The sequence below is a fragment of the Amblyomma maculatum genome, chromosome 5 (genome assembly GCF_055883805.1).
Source record: "Amblyomma maculatum isolate TAMU_Amacu chromosome 5, ASM5588380v1, whole genome shotgun sequence".
In the NCBI taxonomy this organism is placed as follows: domain Eukaryota; kingdom Metazoa; phylum Arthropoda; class Arachnida; order Ixodida; family Ixodidae; genus Amblyomma; species Amblyomma maculatum.
The window spans coordinates 139,918,639-139,943,180 of NC_139348.1; the positions used below are offsets into that span (position 1 = coordinate 139,918,639).

The window sequence follows — 24,542 nt, forward strand, 5'->3', positions numbered from 1 at the left end:
CTGGTGGTTACAGAAAACGATGTAGGAAGCTAGGAAAAATAAAATGCGTTGTAGCTCAGTTTCTGCCACTCTCCACCGATGAAATGTCGCTGATATGTCACAAAATAATGCACACAAGTGCATACAAAACGATTAATTCAATGAAAAGTCGTAAATTAAATTAGAACTAAACACTGGAGCTGTTTTACCCGCGGCTGCACACAAAGACCGACTAATTGCTCTGGCTTGGCTAGATGCAGATTAGTGGGGTTAAACTATTAATTCACACTATTACTGTTCATCTTTCGCATTTGTTGACATGTACAAAGACGCCCCGCAGGGGTGACGCAGTGGTTACGGCGCTCGACTACTGTTCCCAAGGATACGGCATCGAATCCCGGCCTCGGCGGCCGCTTTTCTATGGCGGCTAAAAGCAAAGCGCCCGTGTGATGGGCGCTTTTCGATGAAGGCGAAAAGAAAGGGGTCCATATGCTGTGAGACGTTAGCGCACGATCTCCCCGCTGGAAGAAATTGCCGGAGCCCTCAACTACGACTTTCCTCGTAGCATGAGTATCTTTGGGATGCTAAACCCTATATAAACCAAACCAAATAAACCCTTTCTTCTTGATTTCTACTGAAATGCCATAAACATGAGCTATTTCTCTGACCCGCTCTGCACGCTTCCTGTCTCTTAATGTTTCACCAATCATTTTCTGTTGCTTAGCTCTCTGCGCTGCCCTCAACATAACTAAGACCTTTCTCATTGTCCTCATTGATTCAGCTCAATAGGTGAGCACCGGTAAGGTGCAGGAGCTGTATATATATTCCTCTCGAGCGATATCGGCAAGCTGCAAGTAATGATCTGCAAGTACTTGCCAAATACGTTCCATCCCAGACTTATTCACCTAGTTTATTTCATTTCGTGGCCCGGATCTGTGATTAATACCTGTCCCATATTCGCCTGCCACTTCCAGTGCTTCGCTACATAATTTAAACAGCTGATCTTTTTCGAAGCAGCTTACAATTGCCTTAGTCCTCTGCATATTACTTTGTAAGCATAACTTTCTGCTCTTACAATGTAAATTAATAATCAGTATTTGCAGTTCATCGCCAAAGTTATATACCAAGGCAATGTCATCAGCGAATCGCAGGTTTCTGAGATATTATTTGATCAACACTTGTCCCTAACCGCTCCCATTCCAAATTTTCGAATACTTCTAAGCAAGCGCTGAATGGTAATAGGGAGATCGTGACTCCTTGTAAAACGCTTATAATTATAGAAATTTTCTTAAGTTCTATGAAGGGCTATGCCTGCTGTGCAGTCACTCTAGATATGTCCTCTCTACACCTCGATTTCACAATGCCTGCATGAGTGCTGAGGGTTCGACTGAGTCAAATGCTTTCTCCTTATCAAATAATACTATGCACGTGGGCTCGGTTCATTCCCAGCGTTTTTCTATTACCTGATTGATAGAGTCATTGATAGCACAGTATACTTGCCGAAAAGCTGCTTGATCATTTGATTATTGAAGTGTAAGTTTGCTCTTTTTCTATCATTGAATACCTATACACAACACACAATTCTATGTAAAATTCACAGGCCATCCTACGGAGACACAATTATATTTTCCATGATTTAGTATTGCACTTCGCTGACTAGACTGCTGCTCAGCCTTAGCCCTATGAAAAGGCTGCCTTGCTTTATTATATTGCAGGTCATGCTTATATAAGATTTCTATAACTCTTTAGGTCCTATAAGATGTGTACAGAAGTTGCTGCTCCCTGCAGCAGTAGAGTTGTCTGTTTTTTCATCTCCTGTGTTTTTGCTCTCCTAATATAAGCATTAGGTCCTGGAGTTTTAGTCAGGCCAACTGTGACTAGCAGTTTCTACCTCATCTGGCTGTTTGAATAAAAAAATAAAGAAGATGCTATCTAAGCGCATCCCATTCTTCAGTCTTAATAAAAATAGGAAGTGAGATAAAGCTCTTAACCAGAGCAAGCTAGGCTGGAAATGTTCAGCTGGTTTCATATAATTTTTAACTAGCAGATTTACTAAAGAATGAAGCCGGAAAGCATGCAGAACAAAAGGCGTAAAATTCTTACACGATTTTATGGATGCGCTATTTCAATTCTAAACGTCATCTTTTTCTCGTATATCATTATATGAAATTCACCAAAGTGCACCTCCGTTATGTATTACTGGGAGAAAAAGTCTTAGGGATAGGCGAGGCACTTCACGGTCGCATAGCTTCTAAGGTTACCGTGGTGATTTCGTTTGTCTAGCATCCAGAAAGATATTCAAGACAGGCTTTCCCTTCCCCAGTGTGCGACGTCGAACTTACGGCTGATAAAACAGCAAACTATTTGAGTAGCTGGTCAACAGAGAATCTCGTTTTTTCCCCGAGAGTACATTTCTCCTTTTACCTTTATTGGCTCAAACTCTTCCAACCCTTCAATACTGCTCACTTTTACATGACCAACATAAGCTGCTTACCTGGCTGGCTGAGGTCGATGCCCGGACTTCTGCTGTGGCCTGCTCTCTGACAGCGAATGTGGCCAGATTCGACGTACTGTCCATGGTCAGGGACTTTTCAACCGGTAGCGGACTCACCAGAGTTGGCGGCATGCCGATGTCACTCTTTTGCATCCCCATACGGTACTTGCGAATTATCCACACGATCACTACCAGCAGAACGGCGCTGATCAGGATAAGGCTTAGTGCCACCACATCCCCGGAGGAGTCATCGGACATCGTCAAGGTGCCCAGATGATCTTTTTCACCACGTCTTGGTCGAAATGGTGTGTCGTACGTTCTATCAAATTCTTCTCAGGTACTCTGCTCACGTCTTTCACTTCGCTCACCTGGCTCTTTATTTGATCGCGTTGGAGTTGGAGAACGGAGGTCGATGGGAGAACTTCTTCTTCCTGGCCTTTCCAAACATGGCACATACACACATAGATGGATTAGTCATACTGCCGTGGCATATACAAGGAAATTTCCGCAGGCGATTGCGACAAATACATTAGTGCCAAGCGGAAATTTTGAGAAATGTAGCAATGAAAAACGACAGAAAAGCATTTAAAGTGAAATAAAAAGAAGGCACTGCTAAGGTGTGCACATATGACTGATTCCTGCCTAGCATACTCAGTGTGATGTGAACTATAATTGGATGTTGCCCAGTCTTAACATGTACCGCATTTGGGAAAAGTGTAGAGCCCAGGGGGTATGCTTCTAAACCACGTAGTGCCGCTGATTTAGCATTAGTGATGGTCCTTCCGATTGGAGCAGGTAGGACAATAAATATTACCATCCAAAAATTCCGAGCACTTGAAATGCATTGCAAGCCTTACGAAGTGGCTCAGAAGCACCGACCTCTGGGCTCTACAGTTTTGACAAAGACTGTTTGACAAAGCTTGTTTTCAGTTACTGCAACCATCGCATCTAGCTCAAAATACGCTCCAAACAGAAAGGAACACAGAGATGAAACACGTGTGCTCGTGTTTCGTTCAGAGGGTTTCCATCACTCGTCTGGTCTACTTTGTGCGCTAAATGAGATTATAATGTCTGTCTTGATTTAAGATATAGTAAAAACATGGCAAAAAAAATTGATTGATGCAAGAAGCTCCTTCGATGTTATCGTATATCCCCAGGTGGTCGAGGCAGAACGACTGGAGTACGATAACGCAGGGCTGCCCCCACGTTTCAAAATTATATCGCGGGAATAGACTTGGATATTCTGTTCACACACGCATTCTGTCTGTAATAAATCCGTGCGTCGTAACACCGAAAGACGGCAATATTATCAATCTTAAATAATGACAAATTATTCAAGACAAACGTCTCCCCTTCTGTTATCCAAGCATCATTCATCATCTATCAGGATACTTCATTAATGCCAGCAAGTGACTAAAATGCCGACTTCATGAAGGACAACCATATTCCTAATACAAACCAATCCTTGACAGAATATGGAAGCAAAGCAGTTCTACAAATCTCTCCACGACTTGCAATAAGTGCCTTTAGCTGGCGTTTCTAGGCTACTATCAAGTCCACCGTAATTGCGACATCAACGCACACATCAGGTCGCAAGGGATTTATAGACAGCATCGATAACGCGGAACTCTTTCTCCTTGTCCCAGCACAGTGGCTCCGAGGTTAGAGCAATTGCCAACTGAATGCAAGTACGCGGGATCAAGTCCCGGCCGCGGAGACAGCTTTTTGATGGTTGCGAAAAGCGCGGTGCAAGCGTACTGCGTGACGTCAGTGCAGGTTAGAGAACCTCAATTTCTGGAACCCTTTAATGCATCGGCTCTAATTGTCTAAGTCGCTCAGGGTCAATAAACCAACCTAAATACCTAAATAATTCTACAAGTACCTTTCTCTTCTCTTCCTTTTTCTCTACTGCCTACCTTCCTTCCCTTTGGCGCGGTTCAGACCTGCACCGAGAAGTGAGACGGATATTGCGCCTTCGGTTTACTCAAAAACCAATTTTCCAATTAAAAACTGCTGCATCTAGAGTTCGCAATTTTGATTTTGATTCCCGGATTGGATCTGTGCTGCGTTTCACTGTGTTGGGATTAGTCACGCGATAAAAACAAATCAGACTAGATTATACTCTCGAGTAAGACATAACACAGCGATGCTACTTGCGTTTGGTTCGACTAAGTTATCCGTAAATATACTTTTAGAGTCTCGCGAATATACAAGACTCTTCATTTTTATCTGTTGTCGCCCGTGCTTTTTAAGCAGAAAGGCTTTAATGGCTCATGTGGACAAATAATGTCCCGCTTTTGCGGCAGCTCCGATTGGCCGAGGTGGGATGACGTCATAGAGTTATTCACCAATCACAGAGTACCACCACAGAGACATATGGCCATATGTCCATAAATGATCAATTACTAATTAATGACTGATCAAGCAATCAATCATTCAACCAAATAATCACTAATTTATAGCTAATTAAGTAATTTGTTATTTAGTATTCAGTTAGTTAACTAATGTCTAATTTATTAGTTAATTCATTAATTACTATTTAGTGTCTGTTACGTAGCAGAATGCGGCACTCAGGTTTTCGCCTTTCACTACTTTAGTCACCAAGTCCTTCGTAATTTTTTTGCTCTTCGCTCACGAAACCGACTATGAAATGCGGCAGGAAAACTCGCAACCGCTACCACATCCCTGTTACAAATAAGAGAAACAAGACAAAAGGTAAAACTAAGGTCACTTTATTATCGAAAGAGAATAGCGCAGACAAGACAGTTTCTCACTGGTGAGATTTTAGAAAAGTACGTGCAACAAACATTCAAGTCTTTTACTCACCAGTTTCCATACTGTGTTCTGAAATGTTCAGAATGTGTCTTGAGTCTTATTACCACAATCAGTGGTTTGGAACACCGTTTCTCAGTTCTGCTGCATTCGTAAACATTGTGAACTTCGCGGAAACTCCTCTGCAACTAGGTGCGAGAGCTGGTTCACAGCAAGTGTGCGTCAAAAGCAAATAGGTGTCATCACTTGGTTTGAAAATCAGTAGTAAAAGCAGAATCATACGCCTTTTTTACTTCTCTGAGCTTGCCTAGCACAGAGGAGGAATGTGGAGACACTTTTGGCAACTTTTATTGAGTCTGCGCTATAGCTGCGCGCGTCATTGCATGTACAGCGCCATCTACCTATACAAGCAGTATTTCTATCTACTGTGTAGTTGTTTCTAATCATTTCTCATGTTGCCGAGCAATTCACAGCCATCTTTAATTTTGCTCAGTCATGCTTTGTCATTCTTGAACTTTTCCTTAGACCAACATTACTACAGCCGGACGCTTCCTTGTATCGGGGACTTTAAGTTAGCCTCATTACTTTGTCCATGCTTTCGTTAGTGTAGCGGTGTATACGGTATATAGATAGAGACACAGCCCACTTATTTCAGACATATGTAAGAAAAGTTTCGCCTTCATGGCATTCTTGATATATTCACACTAAAAGTTGCTTTCTGTAACACGTGAAAGAATATGGTAAAACTGTTTAGTACTACTTGCTGTCAAGCTTACGAAAACGAAATGATGAGAAACCAGGCAACTTGAGTTATCAATTTCATCACGCATTTCGCATTGGCAGGTCAGTGCTAGTTCACCAAGATTCACCGCTGGTCATGTTTCGACAGTTTTAAACGCAGACAGGCAGCACCGAAATGGCAGCTAGGCATCTCTTGTTGACTCTTGGCCCCGTGCAACTTAGGCAAGCTTTGTATCACTCAGTACATGCTGCGTAAGAACTACAAGAGTTAGTGCTCCACAACTTTATTGGAAAAACAAAATGCGAAGGAGCTATCTACAAATGCTAAACGATTGCTGCTAAATCTGCGTGCTTATGTTACAATTTCTCGAGAAAAACAGTTGTGCAAACCATTGCGTCTGCTGAGTTCGCTACACTAAGAGAAAGTTGTTGCATACAACGGTTTAAAGTTCATCACTAGTTTCAATTATGACATCGTTTCATTTACAGCTAATTTTATCTGAAAGCTGCTTTCGTTTGCAGTTTTTTATTTTTTTTTATTTTGAACTGTGGATGGCCTTAAAAGACGTTTTTTATACTCTCACCTTCCTGTAATGCCTTCTGTGTTTTGAGAAGACAATGAATGAATTAAATGAAGTGTTTATGGCTGCCGTACCGATTGTGCACGTCATAGGCACAAGGAATGAAACGAGTGAAATGTGGTGTCATGAAACAGGAGTCACGTGTTGTTCTGTAGGCATTCTTCAAAGTAGGAACTATCAATTATCACTTGGTCGAGAATTCAACAGGTACCTTATGTAGTAATTATGGGTATTTCTATTTTCAGTTTTTGTTGCACTGGCATTTTCATTGAAGTTGCATGTTACTGCAGAGTAAAGGTAACTGCACAAGACGGGTGGCAGACACAGAGATGTCTGCGCTGGATGACTGCCTTGTGCGGGATGAACTGTGGCCCCAGCATCTAAATATCATGCATCATACAACGATGCCATGTTAAGATAAAACTCTAGACTTTTTTCTGTTCAAATGCACGTCCGTACTGCTCATGAGCAAAGCAGATTAATTGAGAAGTCGTTGGCACGAGACGATATTGAAACTCATGTTTGAGCCATATGAGAAATATCGACTTGTAACTTTTGATACCGGTTGTCAGACTTCAACGCTACACGATGGTAACACTCAGCATTCGGCATTTTTTCCTAATTTCTTATATCTTTAGTGAAGTCATAGTATCAGTGTTCATGTCAATTTGTTTCTCCTCCATCGCATTCAAAATTAAGTATACTATAAAAAACTTCCTATCAAGAAGACCAAACGTTAAATAACAATGCTGCACTCAACGTCGGTGCTTATCTCACGGGTTACCACCTTTGTGATGCTTAGTCGTTGAGGAATCTTTGAATACTAATATCAGCGAAAACATTTCGTTTATAAATTTTGGTCCCTATCGTGGCCCTCAGATCTATACCGCATTCTTATCAGTCGCTCTTTGGTCAGATCCAGGCTAATTGATGTGACATTCGGTATGTCGCTCTGAGACTACAACTTATAGACTAATCCGAACCGCATCTAGCAAGTGGGATAATAAAACTACAAGACATTTCGAAAAAGAGAACCTTGTTTCCGTTGTACATGGCTTTATCGTCAAGTGCCAGCTCAGACAAAAAGCATGCTTAAAAGGTTGAGGAACATAGGTTGCATCTTCATTGGGGAGTGAGCTCAAAAACGTTCTGTTTGTACCAATGGACCTTACGTTCTGCAATAGACTTTCATTTCTTATTATTCCCTCTTACTTCCTGTGTTCAATAATAAGGAAGTGATTACTTAATCACAACCACCTAAGCGCAGTCATACAGGTGCAAGGGACAGCTGTTTCGATAAGGCCTGACTTCTATGAAGGAGACAGCGAGTGATTGTGGAATAGGTAGGGGCTGCAAAAACTAATGAAGCAAAAGAAAAGCAACGCAGCTTACGAAATTCGCACCCAGCTTCCTGCTAGCTATGCATCGAATATCTCCCTTGTTTCTCAGTACCACGAGTATGTCAGCATGATTGCTTTTTCATTAATTACTGCATTTTGTTTTCCACTTCGCCTAAGTGTTAAATGCTGCGAAAGGTATTAAAGCATCACGTTTTTAAGGCCCCTGCATCCGGCCACTCGTCTCTGAATTCTTTCTCTATGTTTGTTTAGGAACCCGCGGACTAACTAGGCATATAGTGGGCCCAGTAGGCGATCATGAATAGTATGAAGGCTGAGGGAAACGCCGCCCGAGACACGCTGTCGAATACGTTGGAGCTGGTGACACTAAGGAAGCGGAACTTGTTGAGCACCGCCAGTAGCTTTCCCGGCTGTAGCTGCTGCATCGGTAACCTGAAGGCGGAGGCTGCTGGACCATTACGGCCTTGAGATATCGTGGTGGATGCCATGGAGTCGGCGGACCCAAGTTGGTCGTTCTCCGTTATATCCTCGTCAGCGATGGCACCGTCTCCTCCTTGGAAGCCCTGCAGGTTATAGGTGGTTTTGATTGCAATCAAAGAATTCTTCACTGCCCAGATGAGGGAGTTTATCTTACTCTTGAAGAGAATAGCTTTTCACGTCATTGTTAAAGTTTTAAAATGCTTTAAATGGTGCAGTTGTGTAGACGGAGTAAAGTCGTAAGGGTACGGAACGATGTGAAAGTAACTGCGAGAGATGAAAGTGGTTAAACAACTCTGAGACGAGGGCAGAGGCAGTGTGCAGGCTGTGCAAGTGTGACAGATACTGCCCCTTTCTCCTCCTGTGAACCAATAACGCGGGTACGTAATATATAGTATATAGTAATATATATAGGGCATAATGACACCTCTATGATTGTATAATATATGTATATATATTATACACTCATAATAATAACGAATTTATTACTGCTCCCTATTTCCTACACTATCTTCCCTTGCCTTGCAGAATGGGTAGCTTCTTTGTAACTCGGCGGATCACCAATAAGTGTGCCTCTTTTTTCGAAATCTGTTTTTAGCGGATTTAAGACCCTTCTCCAATAGCTATGGAGGAAGGCTCACAAGCAGCTGAGTATTAGTCACTAAATCAGTAAAGTTTGCCTTATCATTGAAAGAAAATTGCTACACAAAACTACGAAACTTTTTTCGCATATTACTTAGTGCCTTCTTCAAAACCGCATGTTAGTTAGGAGTAGTTCACTCTTAACTAAAATATGAGGCATTTAGGAAGTGTCAGAGAGTACACTTTAAAAAAAAACAAGATGATATGCTGCTTTTACAGAGTGGTTGTTCTTGGCCAGCCTTTAATAAAATTATTGTCAGTATATAAAAAAATGCATGGTGAATGTTATACTCAGTAGACGCGAAAGTGTAAAACACATTCTTTCAGCGTCTTCCAAGATGTCTCTGTTCATTGGCATTGGGATAGCCAGAGTACCTGGATTTGAACAAAGGCGTGGTAACCCCGTTTCAATGGTGACGAAGAACACAAGGTGTCGGTATGCTGTATGCTGTCGGCGCACGATAAAGATCCCCAGGTAGTCTAAATTATCCGAAGCCCTCCAATAGAGCTTCCCTGATTGACTTCGTCGCTTCGGGTCGATAGGTTCCACATAAGTAGGATTTGAACATGTAGGCATAAAAAGGAGGTTTTCTGCTCCTCTACATATGACTCAGCGTCAGGTTGGAAACAGCGAACCCAATTCAGGGCAACCGATACGTCCGGAAGTATGCATGTGAACAATGCCGACGCATTTCGTTAGTCTGCATGGTCTAGAACATCGTGAAGAATAAACCATGGTTATAACTAAATGCCGAGTAAATACATCTACATCAGCTCTTCCAGCCCAGAAGCGTAGCAGCGCCAAAAATCCTTCCCGAGCAGGGTGCAACAGCCTGAACAGTGGAACACGAGCATACGAGGATAGGCCGGACACATCGTCTCCCCACGTCCATGTCCCAATGTTCATTCATTATGCTTCATTCAATGGTCATTCAATGTTCATTCAACGTTCATTATGCCGTTCTGAAGTCTCGACACTTACTATGCGTTTAGACTTGACGTACTGGTACGCCACGGCGTACTCGAGAAGCGAGGTGAATACGCTGATGAGGCAGGCAAACAGCCAAATGTCCACGGCCTTCACGTAGTCCACAGGCGGTAGCGCGGTGCGGGACTGTACTACCTGAACGAGAAAAGCAATGTTTTAATCAATCGTTATGACATAGGCTCAAAATAAAACTGGTCCATATAAAAATGCTAAATTGTTCTAGAAAATGATGTCACGCTGCGGCCGAGCCAGGCACCAGTGCGCAATTACGTTCTCTTAGCGGTTCTTTCTTTCTCCTCACTGGTTGTCTCTTAGCCAGTTAAACGGCGATTGTTACTGAGAGGACGCAACCTAAAGGTAACACTTAGCGAAGACAGTAAATGAAAATGGTGAATATGACTGTATAGTTACATTCACCATTCATCATCAGAAAGCGGCTTAATCATAGAAACAAGGCGCTCTACATGAACGTCATCAGCATTACTTGTAGTGTCAGAAAAAAAAACAGATGTAGTTGTTTCCAAACTATGTTACTACCGCATCAGAATTAGTGAGCAATGCACCACTACAACAGAATGCAGGGACTCGTTTGACAGCCGCATGGCGACGCTCATCAAGCAACGCCTGTCTAATACTCTCCAATACTCCACGGCGACGGAGGTAACTTTACCACAAGCACGGAAGGCTTCACGGATATAAAGGTCTTCCATATGTTCTGGGACCAAAAGGAGCTTGAGTTTCACAATCTCTAGCTGGCGGTCAATAATAAGACGCCGACGGCCTTTCACCTGTAACTCTCCGGAGCTCACGAGCTTAAATTTGGCCAGCGTTGTCTTGCGTGTCACCATCCACACATGGGACATCTGGAACTGCCCGATAGAAGTTAAATCACTGAGGTGTATGACGCCACGTAAGGCATCTCGAAAGTCCTGGGCACAGTAGGGACGGCCCGCGAGGTCGGCATGCGAAAAACTGAGTTGAAACCAGCTTACCCGCAGGCAGACGGGGACGAACAGACGGCAGAAAACACAAAAAACACGATCGATTAGAAGCAGTCTTCGTCTTTCTCTACAAAAGACAAAGAAGCGAAGGGAACGGCGGGCGGGCTTTAAATGCGCTCTTATTCGTTTTGACAAACTTTTCGCTTTTTGTCACCAGGTGGCAGTGCTCAGAGGGCCCTATCGTTGAGAGAACGGAATCACGCGGCACTAGACCTTCGAAGGTCGCCGAGTTCTGATGCACTTTCTTTTCCTGTTGAAGTTACCGGTTCGCACTTATTTCAAAAGGCAGTATTAGGAACATTTAAAGTGATAGCGTTACGGGTCTCGCATGGCAGAAAAGCTGTGATTTTAATGTGTTAACATATTTATAGCATCACAACCACATGACCTTGAGCGGCCATTTCAACCATCCCACAACGCTAACGTTGCACGTGGCATCACAAGTGAAGTGAAAATGATTAAAATATCACATGTAACAATAACTAAATTTGCCGCTTGTCCAAATGATCTAATTTTATTAGGTAATTAATTTCGCTTATACACAAGTATCAAGTTCTATGTTTCAAGAGGGCTGCTGTCCCATGGTCGTTCGGCTACAAGCAATGAAAGTTATCGAGTATAACACAAAAGCAAAGCTTTACTCATTTGTAACTGTAGAGGCTTTAATGTATTTCGTGTAATCTCTCTCTCTCTCTCTCTCTCTCTCTCTCTCTCTCTCTCTCTCTCAAAGTGGAATCCTGCTACTGTTCGCCAATGAGTATATATGCCGTTGTCAGTAAGGACCACAGGCCTTCATCACGTGATACCCATAAGGGCAGCTCAAATGCCCCTCTAATATTTTTTTGGTATGCTGTCAAACATATTCAGAAACCTTATTCTATGGAAGTTTGCACGATGTTGATGTACAAGAGCAACTAGACACGCTTGCGTGAATATTTTGATGTTCGTGACAGAGCAAAAGCTTTCAGGGCACGAAATATCTGCACTGTACGCGGTGCAAGCAGAGCTTCTATTGAGACGACACAGGGTGAATTGTATTGGCCGCAAGAAATTTATCACATAATATCCAACTCCGCCGCGTCATCACAGCTGAAATGCACGCTGCTGGTGAATATATCAAAGATTCAACATAGAAATTGAATAAATAGCTCATCAAACGCATACTGTGCCATTATAATACAGCGAGCTGAAATAGGGCACAAATGCCTCAAAAGCCAAACCATCTCGCTCCTCCCAATACATGCGCCTCCTTCCCTCGATGAGAGCCCGAATCAATGTTATCGGCAGGTAAGATAGAGCGTGGCTTCATACTAACGATATTCCTTTTTGGACTCCCGAAAGATATGCATATTCTCTTTTCAATTTTGAAATCTTCCACATTCTGTGGATGTTGAGATAAAAATGCAGAAATATGGACGCATTTTTTTTTTCTTGCTTCATTTTCTGCAACTAAGCGCCAGTCAGAGCCACAGCTCTTATTGTAGTCGCTGTAAAGCTTCAATACATTCTTTATTACGTACCGCTATTGCCATATCTAGAATCCCGGGTGGTGAGCTGTCGGTTTAGAGACGCGTATCGAACAGGGTCACGCCGACTATCGCATATGATCCAACGATCCAATGGATACTAAAACTTTAGTTTCCGCTGACCACAGTGAGGCTATACGTCGTACCTGTGTGGTGAGGGTGAGTATGGCGGTGACTCCAAGCGTGATGCGTCCTTGCACGGCGTGCACGTCCAGCCAGAAGGACAGCCACGACAGCACCACGACCAGACCGCTCGGGATGTACGTGTTCACGATGGACGCCGTGAGGCGGCGCTCGAACGTGAAGTTTGCCAGCAGGTGCGTGTAGTTCTCTGGGCAGGATGCAACGAAAACAGCGTATAAGCTTTCGAGCCAGAAGGGCTTGCAAGCCAATCTAGTGAAGTCTGTAAGTCACGTTTGTAAAATCAGTCAAGGGCCGAGATACGAAAACAATTTTATTCTACCTCTGCATATTTATTTCGAGCCCCTTCCCTGTTTGGTGTTGTTTCATGTGAGGTCACCGCTTCGTCGTCGCTGAGCCTGGTTACGCGATGACACAAATGATAGGAATAGCATAATATTGAGTCGAAAGAATTGTTTTAGTATGAAAACAATTTTTTCTGTCATCCCTTTCTTGCATTTCCAGGACAATGTCACACCTTTTAGAACTCAAATGGTTTAGAGGAAACAATTGCTTCTCGATGCCTATAATGTATTGAAATCCTACCGATGCAGTGTGTGGACTAAGGATACCCGCGTTTTTGTTCAAGCCTTTATGGCTTAATCAGGTACCAACGACACATTTCACTCGGATATAGTAAATCTTATTATCACTCGTACACTGCCGGTCGGCGTTCGAAAGCAACACGATGTAAGGATGTCGAATGCACAGATACAGCCTAACACGTCGCCTTGTTAGATGACCATTATGAACTCTGGGTTACCTTCGAAACAGCCCACGGGAAAGAACTGAACTCCCAGTAAGAGATGCGGTGTATATGTAAATAGAGACACGGCTAGGGAGTTCAGTTGTGGCTCTACTTACTGAGTGTAGGTAGAGACAGTGCTAAGGTTGCCTAATGCGCGCTGTGACATGCGTAGTTCACTACTTCCCCGTACCAGTCGCAGAGTATAAACATGTCCATACTTTAAAGTTGACTTGCCTCCGAGAAAATTCTCGCTGTAACGGTGCACTTTTGGGCGCTTGATGCGAAACTGCAACGGCTCGATTCTGTCGACGAACTCTATGGCCGTGTCTTCGCCTTCTTCGTCCACACCGCCTTGCCAGCACAGCTCAGTAATGGAGTTTGGCGTTGCAACTGGAACAGTGAGTAGCACACGAATTAGCTGTACAAGGAGCAGTGCTCTTAATTACGCAAAGTTTGCCGCTGAACTGTTGTGCATGGGCAAATCATTGAAAGGGTAGATCTTCAAATTCTTCTAAGACAGGAAGAGGATTGGATCCATATGTTTGTCAATGAATGACCAACTAAAAAAGCTTCTTATAAAACTTATCTAAGTAATTATTTCATTCAGACGTAAAATTTGCGTTTCTGCGGAGAAGGATAGCGTAGTATCAATGCGGAGCTGCCTTTTGTATCCGCATTATCTGATTATTTTATGACAACTGGTTCTGTAGGTAGGTGACCTATAACGTATTAAAAATAGAACTCGACAACCATTCAATGCAATTTCAATAGTGATAGTTGCGCCGGTTAGCGATTTCGGAGTTTACCCAGTAATGTCAAAAGGTGTAAAAGCTGGACTAATTGCTACATCTAGATATGAAGTTAACAGCGCAAAGCAGAGGACAAGAAATCGACATAAACATGGGCTCTTTTCTGCACTTGGCGCTGTTAGTTTCGTATACGGCAATTTCTTTCTCTCGTATGATTCTACGCGCAAAACTAAAGGCCTATCATTGTAAAACACTATTGTTCCAGGATTATTATTAATTTGTGATTAGTGGTAACTTAACTTTTCGAAGTGAATGTGCAAGTGTCTAGACGGACTGGTCTTCATCTTACGGAGGGAAACCTTGAAGTGGCAGTGCTGAATATCCATCGGGTAATTGTGGAACGTCATGAGGCAACGGACTTGGAACAGGTACCTGCACAATGAAGTAGCGTATGACTATTTCTAGACGCGAAAGAAATAGTTGCCTTTCAGTAGCAGTTAAAGAATATCATGATTTCGAAGCCACTTGTATATTCGAGCGTACACTTTGCTAAAAAAATATTTGTTCACAAGCAATATAGTGTATGAGATTTGCTAACTTAATTCATAGAAATTGCCTGGCATATCCAGAGAGGCTGCTGGTTTAATTTAGTCGTGCTACAGTGCTTCTTTTACCGGTTAACACACCTTCTTTTTCTCCTCCTTATCGTCCTCCTCCTCCTTGGTCGGGTTCATTCCGCAAAAAGAATTTTGAAAACATTTCTGTGTACATATTTTACTCACAGTACACGAAAGGTACCTGAAAACTTATGCACGTGTCTTGTTTTCTCCTCGTACATCTTTGGTTCCGAAATTTTGCGCTATACACAAATATCAATCCCGGGTACCTGCCGGACCTATCCCACTTTTAAATGTCTTAGTCTAAATTTGTGGCTTTTAGCATTCGGTGAACAAAGATATGCGCGCGTAGTTTAAATCTAGTTTTATCGTATTTTTGATGCCCCACCGGTGTGGCGCAGTGGCAAGACACCCGACTACTGCGCCGGAGCACCCGGGTTCGATCCCGACCGCCGGCGGCTGCGTTTCTATGGCGGCGAAACGAAGAGGCGTCCGTGCGCAGTGCGATGTCAGCCCACGTTAAAGATCCCCATGTGGTCGAAATCACTCCGTAGCCCTTCACTAAGACTCCTCTTTCCACTTTCGCTCCCACCTTCCTCCTTTTCCTTAGGGCGCGGTTCAGGTGTCCACTGAAACAAGTGTGACATATACTGCACCTTTCGTTTCCTGCAACCAATTATTATTATTATTATTATTATTATTATTATTATTATTATTATTATTATTATTATTATTATTATTATTATTATTATTATTATTATCGTATTTTGGATGAAGTGCGTAACCGATATCTAAATTGTGAAATATTATTATTTGGTGACATCAATCATCCGCACATTCATTGAGCTACGTTATTTGTTGTGGAAAGTGATAAACAATCTAACGTTTTTTTTTTCAGTTATGTTAAGGTTTTTCATTATCTCAACTTATCATGCAACCCACATGGCGCTCTGCCACATGCTCCAGTTTTCGTGACTTAGTCCTTACAAATAACCCCCAAATTTGCGCCAACGTCACTCACTTGGATGGGCTCTCAGATGACGACGTTTTTACTGAAAATATTGTTTATCTACATAGCAGTAAAAAAATTATTAATCAAAAAAATTAAATGCTACAGCAAAGCAAACGTTAATGGAATAAATGTGGAATTATCTTTTTCTGTAGACTAATTTCTTAATGGTTATTTTACCCCTACAGTTGAAGAAACCTAGGTGGCATTCAAAACTATGTCTAGCGACCTCGTTAGCAAATATATACCCCTCATAACAATTTACAGCAGGAGCTCTACGCTGTGTTTTAACCATCAAATTTGGCGCTTAGGCAACAAAAAGTGATCGTACACACAAGCTGACAAAACCAATTTCTCACCACCATGGCTTAAATACAAACAGTGCGACAAAAAATGCCAGGTGTTGCTTAAATATACTCGTCGTCATTTGTTTAACCATGACCTGTCATCCGTGCTCACTAACAATTCTCGTAAATTTTGGCAGGTAATAAATCCAAGTGATCATCCTGATGTGACATTAGCGATCCCGCAGGTGCCACTGCTCCCGAGTCAGAGTGTGCACAGATATTAAACAAGGCATTTTGAAGGGAACACGCTAGGCTATCACTCTTTCATAGACTTTATCACTACAATCGTTTACACGACGACTTTTTTCAATCACCATAAGTCATTTTCTCTCGCTGAGACCGCCCTTTCAAAGTCAAACGCTCAAGTGTGTCACTAAGCACATTACGCATAATCATTTGTACCAGGACCATAGTCGAGTGGAATGACCTCCCATTCGATATTGCCACAGAAGTTTTCTCAGATCAAGTTTCCCAAATTCTGGGTAGTCACATCGGATTGTGATGTACGTGTGCTTTTTTATTTGTTTTTTGTTGTTGTTGTACTGGTCTTGCACCAATGCGCTTTGCGCACATTGTTCCGTAACACTTTTCATTTGGCCTTGCTCTTTGTATTATGACTACCAGGTGATTTAGAAATCGTACGTTCTGCTTTTTGTGGTATTTTTTTTTTTGTCTTTTTCCTTTTTTCGCCAGTACTTAGATTGCAATTCAAATAGTAGTGTTTACGTGTTCTGCGGTGTTTTTCGCTACTTGTACTGATCTCTAGTTCCCACGATATGTTATCAGTACCCTCTGCCAGGTGACCTTTAAGGTATTTGAAGAAGTAAATAAAAAAACTTAAAACGCTTTCTAACACTCTGTGTCCCTTCTTTCGAAACGCCCCTTACCAGCGTTCTGTCGAAATTTAATTAAAGGCCTAAACTTCCAAAGTATTGGGGCATTGAATAATTCACTTGCCTAATCTACCTGATCACTAAGAGCGCATTTTCATATATATTTTTGCGTTCATTTATTTATGTGACAGTCTGAACGGGTGCACGAATGAACACGTGCAAGATCCACCATTTGATTTGCGCTACCGAGTGATGCTGCGCGCTTCAGGCCGACATGCGTTTGTGCCTGCCTAGTGAGCCTGTGGACGGATCCGTCTCGGGCGATCTTGTACGCGACGCTGTCCACCGATTGGCGAAAGATGCTGCTCCGCTTGGTGTTGGAGAACACCACGTCGGGCGTCCACATCAGACGGGCGACACGCCGTGGCACCGGTACACGGCGCCACCTTCCGGCGAACGGCGCGGTCCTCAGCCGGCCGTCATGCCAGCTCTCTTCGATGTACGTATGAAGGCGGAAGTCCTGCGCATATCGATGAAGCGGAAACCAATCAACCGGATCGCCTATATCTCACATTCGTAAACGTGTAAGCAGAGCACCTGTGTGTCCTCTCTTCATTGTTCACCTCATCCCATAGAGTTCCTTACACTAACTAGAGGGAAAGCTGAGGGCGCTGCACTTCAGCCACCATGGGCGCGCTAAGAATCATGGGCCGGTGTGCTACTTGTTGCGGGACAGTCGGTTTTTCTCGGGTACGTGGAGTGGCGTTACAGCGATGTTTCTTTTTTGTCATCATCATCATCATCTGAAGGTGCGTACATAGACCGCGAAAGCCATAGTAGCGAAGGCGCAAAAGCAGACGTCACCAATAAATGGTTTTTGTTTCCCGAAATGCCTCTAAAAACTTCTTTCAGTGATTGCACAACCATATATATTTTGTAACGTTTTTTTATTTCAAATTTTGCCTGTTAAGTGCGAAATATTAGTATTTGTGCTGCTCAAAACTAAGCCAATAGGAGAAAGAGCCATCGCTTATATTGGATAAATATCGCACTGACATGCTGTTTCTCTCTCTCTCTTTGTAATTTATAGTCACAATATTGAATCTTAGGTCACTATTTATGGTAGAACAACGTTTATCTTTGCATTAGTTTTGGCCAAAAGTTGTAGTTCTGCACTCGGTAGCTCTCCGGCCCATGATGCTTTGAGCGCCCATGGTGGCTGAACTGGCCGTCTGGAAACTCCATGTAAACTCCTATAGACGGCAGCACAGCTTTCCCTCTAGGTAAGAGTAAGAAACTCTATGCCTCATCCCATTACTATTTTTATGCTGTCTCAGAACTCTATCTTCCTAACCTTGAAGTTCCCGAAATCACTACCGATGGAAGCATTTTCTCCTGCCCCATTGTCATTCAGTCTCTTCCTGAGACGTTGACAACGCAGCTGGGCCTGTATTCCGAGTTTGCGTCGTTATCGAAGTGTCGCTGTCTCACGTGACCTCGAGTCATTTGATTGGTCAAAACGCCGGCATCGGGTGTTGCCACTACGGAACCGGAAGAGGTAGCAACATCATGTTCCGGCGTTTCCACCAATCAGGTGACTCGAGGTCTGGGAGATAGCGACACTTTTGATAATGACGTAAACTCGGAATACGGGCTCTGGTCTTGTAACAAGCAGACGTAACAATATGATGCATATAGTGCTACTTTCACTTAGTGTGCCATTCTTTTAAGAAAAATTGGTGCGATGTTTCGAGTGAGAGGAATACACCCCAAAGGTCAAAATAAAAGAAAAAGTGCACGAGAAGAAAGCCTGCGCCCTTACGGGCACAAGCTCTGTCGTTTTAAGTCGCACTTGAGCTCTGCCAAAGAGGAAACTTTGTTGAGAGGCTACCCGTGCTGCCTCCCAACTTACCATTCTTTCTTCGTTGATATCGTCGACATCCACTATCTTCATGGAGACATTCACTAGGACGGCCACACCTGCAAACAAAATGAAACGAGAGTTTGTATACAGCAAGTCATTGATAACTTCGAACGAGTGAAGCACACATTTACGTTTTATGCGGTTCATTAGGATAACATAGGCTGTCTTATCTACCAACGCCGCAAGCCAGATGTGTTGCTATTCTATTAATTTGCATTGCATTATTTATTTTCCTGACTTCAGGAAATAATTTATTTCGTGCGAAATGTGTGTTACTTCATTACATTCCCTACCACAAGCATGCGAAAACTGTCTGCTAACGTTACTATTGAAACCTGTACTTAGCCAGAAAACCCGCAGACAACGTATATTGAATAATATGATATTTATGAACTGATTGACACAATGGCTAGTTAAAACTAAAAATATCGACCTTCTAATGGTTTCCTCGTTAGAGAAAGAGACAACAGTGTAATGGGACCAGAGAGCGATCAACCGGAACTGTGCACCATTAAGTGCTCTGGATTGCAAATTAAAAAAAATAGGAAAAAAATGCCCTCCGTGTCCCTGATCCTTCTGGCTCAGCGGCATTCGTCTGTACGAAGTGGTCTTGCATCGATAAGCTCACTTCATATTTTATGTTCTTGCGGAATCACGGAATCCAAAATAGGAGGAGAGGTTACTGATTCGACCTTGCTCCTGGTCAAGTCTCGCGGGTTATCGGTAAGGTTATTGTTAGCCAGGCCAATACCAACGTTGAAACATCGGTGGACTAATATAAACGATCTATTCTGTCATCTCTGATGACAGGTTTTCTTTCCCTCTCGACGCGGTGTATGTTGACGGGCCGCCGTATCATGATCATGCTCTGAGCGCTTTTCCAAGTTAGTGCGATCGATCAAACAGCGGGGTATGGCATCGTCAAGACATCGATCAGTAAAATTCAACATGCCGGCTAGCAAAGCGAACTGCTGGAACTAAAGGGAGCTAATCACTAAAATATTCAGTAACTGGAACAATCCCAAACATACCATTCAAGATACCATCTGGCCGACCGAGTACCCATAGATGGGTGAATACAAAATATAAAAAGTTGCGGAGATCATTCGACTGTTTAGAAATGCCGTTTGTCGTATTTTAAGTGCTATCGTTAGCGGGAACACTCCAGGTAATAGCTTACTTAGTTCACTGTTTTGTCCATTCGCAGTGTTTTTGCAATAACGATGTTTATCAAACGATGTTGAATTCAATTGTGCAAGAACACTACGAATACACGCAGTTCTGGTTAAAAGTTCTTTAGCTTCATTTCACAGTTATATTATTCTCTGAAGAGTAGACCACTAGAATGTTCGTCGTTGTAATTGTAAGCAGTATTACATTATCGCACTGCACACTAAGGGCTCGATGAAAATTCGTAGGCGAATGCTGAAGCAAAGAACGCCCTCTAGTTGCCCCCAAACACTTGTGCCTTATTCAAGAACGCATACCACTTGTATTGTTTGCAACACTATGAGGGGTGCGATGGCGGCTTAGTTCCAGCCAGACACCCGTATGTCTCGGAAGACTTGATCGGACATTATCATTTTCTGTTCCGCATGGAATTCCGCACCATCATGCATACTTGATCTACAGACTGCGTTTAAGCGTGGCTTTCACGCGAATAACTTGCATTTAATTGAACGGCCAGACTCCCCGAAAATATGTCCAACTTGGGGCATTATGGAAAGCACGGAGCATATATTACCGGTGTGCCCAGTCCATGCGCACGAAAGGACACAGCTAGTTACTTGTGTTTGGACAGGAGTACTCAGTCGGAGGATTTTCTACTGGGCGCTTGGCCGCACATGTGGAAAGCTCTACGTGCAATATAGGATTTTTGTTGTTCCTTCAGCGATATGGGACTGGACTAGCGCTTGCGAGACAAGTTATTATACTTGTATATTTACGGCATACCATTTTTCATCATATCGTCACCCATCACGACCTGTTTCTTCGCCTTTTTCCCTGACATGGTGCAGAGTACCAGGCCAGATGCTTTACTTGATTCGATCCCGACCACCGGTGGCTGCGTTTCGATGGAAACAGAGTGGCATCCGTGTGCTGTGCGATGTCAGTGCACGTTAAAAAACTCCAAGTGGTCGAAATTTCCGGAGTCCTCCACTACGGCGTCTCTCATAGCCTGAGTCGCTTTGGGGCGCATTGAAACCCCACAAACCAAACCAATTAACTTGTACCATGGTAAACAACATTTGCAAACCGGGCTCCTGTCAGCTGAACATTGATACTTCCAGACTGTAGGTTTAGTTACACATGCCGATATCTCTTAGAAATGTAAACCAAAATTAATCAGATGATGGCACGCCGTATGGGTCGTCCAGAAAACGTCCTTAGCCGTCGACAATAGATTGTGAGATGCGATGGCTGGTCGACCAGCACCGTGAAAAAGTCAAGAGGAGAGAGCGCTGCCTATGTGCCTAACGCAAAGCCCAGCATGGCGCCTAAAGAAAACAATTATTAAATAGAATATATTTTCGACCACCCACCTATAGTAATTCGGATACAGTGTAAAGCTGAACTGTTTTTCCGAAGCCTTTGTGAGAGCAAACGGCAGGGAAAGGTATGATTGACGCACAGTGGAAACTGGAGAGAGCCTTCGCCCATTGCTGTGGAGGCTCCTTGCCATCGGTGCATCTGTTCATCCCTTCATCTGTTGTGCAGGTCCTCATTGCACTCGCCGCCGCTTTGTGGCGACGGCTGTTGCGATGCGCATCTTTATTGTTTATTCTTTTTTCTCTTATCTCTTAATCCTCTGCCATCGGCTCGAAGCGTTGGAAGCTCAGCTAGAGCCAGTTGGCAGGCTCATGTAAATTCTTTTTCACCTTTCTACCGTCGCAACAACTCATAATTTGTGAAGATGAACAAGCAGTTATAGAACCTAACAGGCAGTCATATGGCCCCGATGGCTACAAAGAAACGCGTGGAAGACAGCCACCAAATATATCATGAAGACGGGCACCTCGAAATCTGAGACGTAGACATCATGGCCCATTCAGAGCTCCTGTCGTGAATTATAATATTAAATTATAGTTTTCCTTAGAAAACAAGACCACAACTAAAGCCTCTGAACACTGCTACCCCTTCATTCTATTCAACGACAGAAACTTAGAAAAACAACTTCTTTCAAGTTGGTAATAGCAAATTGTAACCTAGTTTGTGAAGGCTGTAGAAATTCTCTATCAGAATCGTGCAAAATATTACAATCGATATATTTTAAAAAACACTGTTAAATTTACAGATCCTTGCGCAATTCTTATGCTAGTGTCTGCATTGAATGAGAGATCTTATTGAGTTTTTCTTCCATTTCCGAGTTTTTTTATTGTTGCCTTTCTTCGCCACAGCTCTCATATTTCGTCAATGCTTCTGACGACGCCGTCCGCTTTTCCCGCTCTAAATAGAGTCCGTATAGGTGAAGGTTGCCAATAATCAAAACGAGAAAGAAATATAGCATCAGTGCCCACGTATTATCGATTCCAAAGTTGGCTTCGATCGACGCACTAGCTGGTGTCCAAAAAAGGAAGCACGGACCTTCACCACCAACCCTGTCCCTGTCCCAGCTTTCGCGATGGGTCACGGCTTCTCAGTCGCGTGCGCACTCCATAAGGCCAAGTTCAATCAATGCATGGTGCCACCACGAGATGGCGCGTATACGGCATCGCTCGTTTGCTTTCTGTCGCGTCGGATTTTCTAGTAGGTGTGCGAACAGCGGCCTCATCGACAATTCCGAGCGCAGTCACGCGAATTCGCAACTTGTCATCGTCAGCACCGGAGCTGCTTTATTATTCTTGGATTCCAACAATGGCTTCCAGGACTCGGTTTTGACGTGACCGCCAGGGGGTGTGCATTGCGCTGCCAGGCATAGGGCATTTATCTCATTGGTTTTAGTCATATGCAGCGCGCGCAAGGAAACACTTTTTCTATAGAAAGTGACTGTATCACGTATGGCATTCTCTATACAGCCAGCTGCTGCGGCAGATCTGGCACTTGGGCAGCTGTATACAAGAACCCCCCCCCCCCCCCCCTTCTCTCACCTTCTCATGCATTGTGCGTTCAATAAGCACGAAAGTGCTCAAACACAAATTTGGTTCAGCGCAAACGCCGCCTGGTCTAGGCACTTTCGTGGTCTTCTGTATGTGAGGACACCAGGCTAGACAAAATAAAAAGCTCTTTCTGCAAGACACCCCTGCGGACACGAGCAGGGACCCAACGGGTTTGACAAAGAAATCATTTATGCCGTAATATCCCAAGTCATCGCCAACACCCCACTTGAAGCTAACTATCAGGTCAAAACCTGAAGTAATCGCCCACCGCTAGGAAACGTAAACTACGGCTCTCACAAATTACCAAAATACCCTCTGAAACGGCTCACCGCAAAAAAAAAAAAAAAAAAAAAAAAAGGAGGAGACAGAAGGAAACTATTTTGCTCACGTATCTGCATTCGGAGTTTGCCCCTTCACCTTTTGTTCTCTATTTTGTTTGTTTTTTTTTCTCCGTTCCCTTTGCAAAGCTCCTAAAGGGAAGCTGAATTGGTTTTCAAATTGCATAAAATGCAGTAATTGGACATAAGAGCCTTTGAAAATTATGTGTGTCTGTTTTTTTTTTTTTTTTTTTTTTCTGAACTCCGTCGGTATGAAAAGCCAAAATCGCTTCTTGAAACACGTCGCGGTCACGCCCTCTTCGCTGCCGGGAGCGCCGGATAGGTGGACGACGAAACTGGAGAACAGGCGAATGTGACGTCAATCTAGAGCGCCGGCCGGCCGGCCGCGCGATTTGCACGCTTGCTCCGCTCTATCTCATGCTTTGGTCATCGACGGATCAATGCAGTCTTTTGCCGGTGGCGTTCTTTTTTCTCAAGTTCGGTCGTTCTGTGCTGAATACTGCGTGTTCAAAGATTCTACGAAGTCGACCAGCAGACACGCAGATATTCCGAAGTAGCATGCCACGCGCTAAGATGTTCTCTGGCCAGTGCGCCTCTTTGCACGGCTGCTATATTAACCTCGTTCAATATTCGAAAAGTATTTTTCTCGTGTCATTGAAAAACAAACATTATGTGAAAGTGCGTGAAGCGACCAGTACTTCATAGCTTCTCAGGGGATGAGAAACATTTAGCATACTGGGTTTCTGCCACGACAATGAAAAATTCCTTGCCTTCGAAATCGGCTGTGATTTGCAGTGGGGATTTTTGTGCCGTTGGCGATCACCGAATCTTGGCAGCGCTGCGGTCACTTGGGGTTCCAATTAAATCTTCGCAACTGAAGTTCGGTGTCGTTCTTTCATTGTTCCGGCACCTAATTAGGTTAATATCGTTGTTGCACGCCTGGCTTCCCCGCCATTATGCGTGACCGAGGTTACCGAACGCAAAACGCGAGCCCTGGTTCGCAGTTGTTCCACAGCTCGCCGCCGTTTTCGGCTACGGTAATCATTACCAATAAGGTACAGCAAACATAATGCGTGATGCACTGATCGACAGAATGATTCTGCATTTACAATAGTCATTTTTAAAGCAGTGTCATTCTATA

General features: G+C 43.4%; 1 protein-coding gene across 1 annotated transcript; it reads right to left on the bottom strand.

The window, feature by feature from the left end:
* Nucleotides 1–8,188: 8,188 nt before the first annotated feature.
* LOC146189740 (glycine receptor subunit alphaZ1-like) lies at nucleotides 8,189–20,977 on the bottom strand. The gene is made up of 8 exons (XM_084605335.1): nucleotides 20,920–20,977; nucleotides 18,955–19,022; nucleotides 17,333–17,562; nucleotides 14,586–14,668; nucleotides 13,722–13,877; nucleotides 12,706–12,890; nucleotides 10,027–10,167; nucleotides 8,189–8,488 (listed from the first exon to the last, which is right to left on the bottom strand). The coding sequence occupies exons 1-8, from the start codon at nucleotides 20,975–20,977 to the stop codon at nucleotides 8,189–8,191; spliced, it is 1,221 nt and encodes a 406-aa protein (XP_084461461.1).
* Between the last annotated feature and the right edge of the window lie 3,565 nt (nucleotides 20,978–24,542).

Bases quoted from the DNA above. Each gene is read 5' to 3' on its own strand.
- LOC146189740 (XM_084605335.1), bottom strand. From the start codon at position 20,977: ATGTCAGGGAAAAAGGCGAAGAAACAGGTCGTGATGGGTGACGATATG. The intron at 14,669-17,332 runs GCAGGCACAAAC...TTCATTGTGCAG, and splicing joins TCCGTCCACAGGCTCACTAG to GTACCTGTTCCAAGTCCGTT. The intron at 8,489-10,026 runs GTAAGTGTCGAG...TATAACCTGCAG, and splicing joins ACGTCAAGTCTAAACGCATA to GGCTTCCAAGGAGGAGACGG.